At 29.7% G+C, this 3,784-nt stretch overlaps 1 protein-coding gene across 1 annotated transcript in view; it reads right to left on the reverse strand.

Annotated features, from left to right (window-relative positions):
* Window positions 1-1,807: 1,807 nt before the first annotated feature.
* Window positions 1,808-3,784, reverse strand: part of LOC106465184 (suppressor of lurcher protein 1-like) — a 78,480-nt gene continuing 76,503 nt past the window's right edge. The window contains exons 13-14 of the mRNA XM_022393034.1: window positions 2,859-2,906; window positions 1,808-2,380 (exon numbers count right to left, since the gene is read on the reverse strand). Of these exons, the coding sequence (XP_022248742.1) occupies window positions 2,304-2,380; window positions 2,859-2,906 (125 nt within the window). The 3' untranslated portion in view covers window positions 1,808-2,303. The remainder of the gene's footprint in view (window positions 2,381-2,858; window positions 2,907-3,784) is intronic.

The following is a 3,784-nucleotide window of genomic DNA, read 5'->3' on the forward strand; positions in this document are numbered from 1 at the left end:
ACATATATCACACAAAAAAAGGCATAGGTTTTTATTGTGTATTCTACCCTTAACAAAGATACTGTTGCGCCATCTATCGTTAGTACTAAAATATATACTAAAATTATTAACCAAAAAGTTTTAATAAGAACAGTTTGTTTGGTTGGTTGGTTGTAATTAAGTACAATGCTACACAATTGGCTACCTATGCTCTAACTAACACGGGTATCGAAACCCGGTTTCTAGGGTTGTTAGTCTGCAGACATATCGCTGTGCCACTAGGGGCCAGTAAAGACAGAAATGAAAAGAAAAAAAAAAGAATAAAAACTCTCTCTAATAATGTGTCACTTTTTCTTGAATTTATTAAATCAACAAACAAAATTTCTGTCGAAAAAGGATGATGGGGTTTCTCTGCCCGTTATGGTTGTTTCAAGAGCATTTCTATCATATAACATAGGTTTTTAGTTATACAATTAATATGTGTTCTTTATATTAAAATAAAGACAAAACAATCGCAATAAAAACAAACAAAGGCACTCTGGTTAACGGGTTTCTTGATTTATGGCTTCAACATTTACATTAAACCCATAGAAATGCTATTATTGTTTCAGTTTAGTTTACATAGTATCCCTGTAATATCTTTACTTTCTTATACTTATGATACAAAATTGCATTCGTTAACACAATTATTTTTGATATATAATGATGTATTTTATTTTTAGTATCCTCTGATGCTGTGACATTCATATGGGTTCCTCAGTGGGTCAGTGGTAAGTTTATGGACAAGCTTACAAAGTTAAAATCCAGGGTTCGATTCTCCCTGGCGAACAGACGGCAGATAACTCATTGTGTTGCTTTGTGCTAGAACAACGCCTACAAGATTTTGAATAAAATGATAATAAAAAACTAAGATGGCGCCAGCTGGTGGGGCCGAAACAATGAGAAAAAAAATCAAAATACTTAATTCAAATCATAGTTAATATTTTAAAAGTTTTTCTTTTCAACGTGATCCTCTTATCTTCATGTTACTTATCCTGTTCTGTTATTTAATTATTTATTTTCCTGACTTTTTAATGATAGAATTTGAAGAAAAAATTTAACTTACTAAATAACCAACCAATTTCATTATAGTTTTTCGAAACTAGCACATAATAGTAAAGCTTTTGTTCAGATTTATACCAATCGTACTTAAGCTATCTTCAAAGTGTTTAAGGAACACTATATAACTGAAAGTAATTCGGTAATATATTTAGAATGTACAAACGTGAGAGCCAGTTATCTCAAAAATACTATTTATTTAACAAATCACCAGCATCGTTCACTAGCTAATAACATGACAAGCTATTGCCATCTAGTGGGGGTGAACTAAAGTAAAATATTTGTTTAGAGTGTTATAAGGTATGCTCCTTATAAACTAACAAAGTATTGACATCAAGTAACGTTTTTTCGTGTTTCGTTTAAAATGTTTTCTCTTTATAAAAATCCTCGAATAAGGACTATTGATTTGTTTAATTGGGTATCATATCACTGTTGGTGAAAGATAAAAAAATCCAAATTATAATTTGCAAATAAACAACTTATACTGAACGAAAATTTGTAAAAAGAAAGTTATATGCCATGTTTTGCCATCTAGTGGTAATAATATGTACTAAATATTTGAATCTTTTGATACTATTTTTAGAACATTCTTATAAAGAAGGTCCTTCCCCTTTTCTAAAGAGACACATATTTAATAAGGATAATAAGACTTAAAGAAGTCAAAAAATGAAGACTGGATAGATTGAAAAACCAAATTCCCCTGATGGAAATAGAAAACATCGTACAGTAATGTATCACGACATATTTATTGTTTCGAGTTTTGTTTATCGATATCAGATTTATTACACATTTGTGCTTCTTTATTTTTACATTAGTCACTTTTTTTAGGGGAAAATAAAGTAAATTTAGGAAATCCAATCACAATAACTAACACATTTAATTTTTGAACGTCGAGTAACTTAACACATTGCACGAGCTGTTGTGAGTTTTCTAAAACATCCGAACTCAATCAAAGTTTGTTTTTATTCTCATCGTGTGTTGTTTTTTTCTGCTTCAACAGATTCAGATTTATTCGTGACATTTTATTACATACATACACAACAACAATCGGCGACCTTGTCTTATGATGAGATTATATTTTTACTTATGCGCGGACAGATGGCGCTGCAAGTCCACAAAGCTGTGACTGTTTGGAGGAAGCGTGTATCACAGTAAAATGAGCCTGTGCACTCACTTCTAGGAAGTCGGTTCAGGCACTTTATGGTTTCAACCAGTTTTTTTCCAGTTTAGGACACGAACAATTGCTCCATATCCACAGTTCGTAAAAGAATCACAGTCACCAAAAGATACGAGGACCGAAAACCTGAAATATCAATATATATTTATATATAAAGAAATATCTGACTTTTGCCCTTCAGAAAATCTTGTGTGTTTATCAAAAGAAAATTAAACTAAATTTCATAGTAAAATAGATATATGAAATGTATTGTTATTTGCCGATTAAATCATTTGGATTTTGTAGAGAAAATCTCGTTGTTAGATTATGTTTTAGATTCAAGTTAGATTGAGAGGGACACATTTTCCACCTTCCGTTCGGAAAGTGAAAATATTAACCAATTGATAACATGGTCTTACTTCAAGTTTTCGTTATTGTTGATTTACGTAGGGAATGAAAATATAGTAATGTTAATAAAAATCAATAAAAGTCTTATTACCCGAGCGCTTTCGAAAGGTGGACTTGTCTTCTTTCAAAAAACAAAAAAAAACAGACAGGAATAATAAACTTTTAATTGTAATTATTTTCATTATTACGTAAAATTCTATCTTTAGCCAAAACTTACTAAACGTATTTCTACCAGCATCGTGTATCCTTTTGGTATTGGAAGGGTCTGTAAAGAGAGAGATTAATGAGGATAAGAAAATAGTTTACATTTTTATAACACAGGAACAATAAGAAAATATTTTACATTTTTATAACACAGAAACAATTAGAAAATATTTTACATTTTTATAACACAGAAACAATTAGAAAATATTTTACATTTTTATAACACAGAAACAATTAGAAAATATCTTACATTTTTATAACACGGGAACAATAAGACAATAGTTTATATTTTTATAACACAGGAACAATTAGAAAATATTTTACATTTTTATAACACAGGAACAATAAGAAAATATTTTACATTTTTATAACACAGAAACAATAAGAAAATATTTTACATTTTTATAACACGGGAACAATTAGAAAATATTTTACATTTTTATAACACAGGAACAATTAGAAAATATTTTACATTTTTATAACACGGGAACAATTAGAAAATATTTTACATTTTTATAACACAGAAACAATTAGAAAATATTTTACATTTTTATAACACAGAAACTCACTACGTTAAAAAATATCAACTGAACAATCTTCTAAAATCCCTTTAAAAATGGTTAAACAATTAAAACTGGTTATCCCTTATTCACAGCAAACCAAACACTGGACTGGTTATTAAAACTGGTTATCCCTTATTCACAGCAAACCAAACATTGAACTGGTTATTAAATTGGTTATCCCTTATTCACAGCAAACCAAACATTGAACTGGTTATTAAAACTGGTTTTCCCTTATTCACAGCAAACCAAACACTGGACTGGTTATTAAAACTGGTTATCCCTTATTCACAGCAAACCAAACACTAGACTGGTTATTAAAACTGGTTATCCCTTATTCACAGCAAACCAAACACTAGACTGGTTATCCCTTATTCAC

The sequence above is a fragment of the Limulus polyphemus genome, unplaced genomic scaffold (assembly GCF_000517525.1).
Source record: "Limulus polyphemus unplaced genomic scaffold, Limulus_polyphemus-2.1.2 Scaffold1861, whole genome shotgun sequence".
NCBI lineage: Eukaryota > Metazoa > Arthropoda > Merostomata > Xiphosura > Limulidae > Limulus > Limulus polyphemus.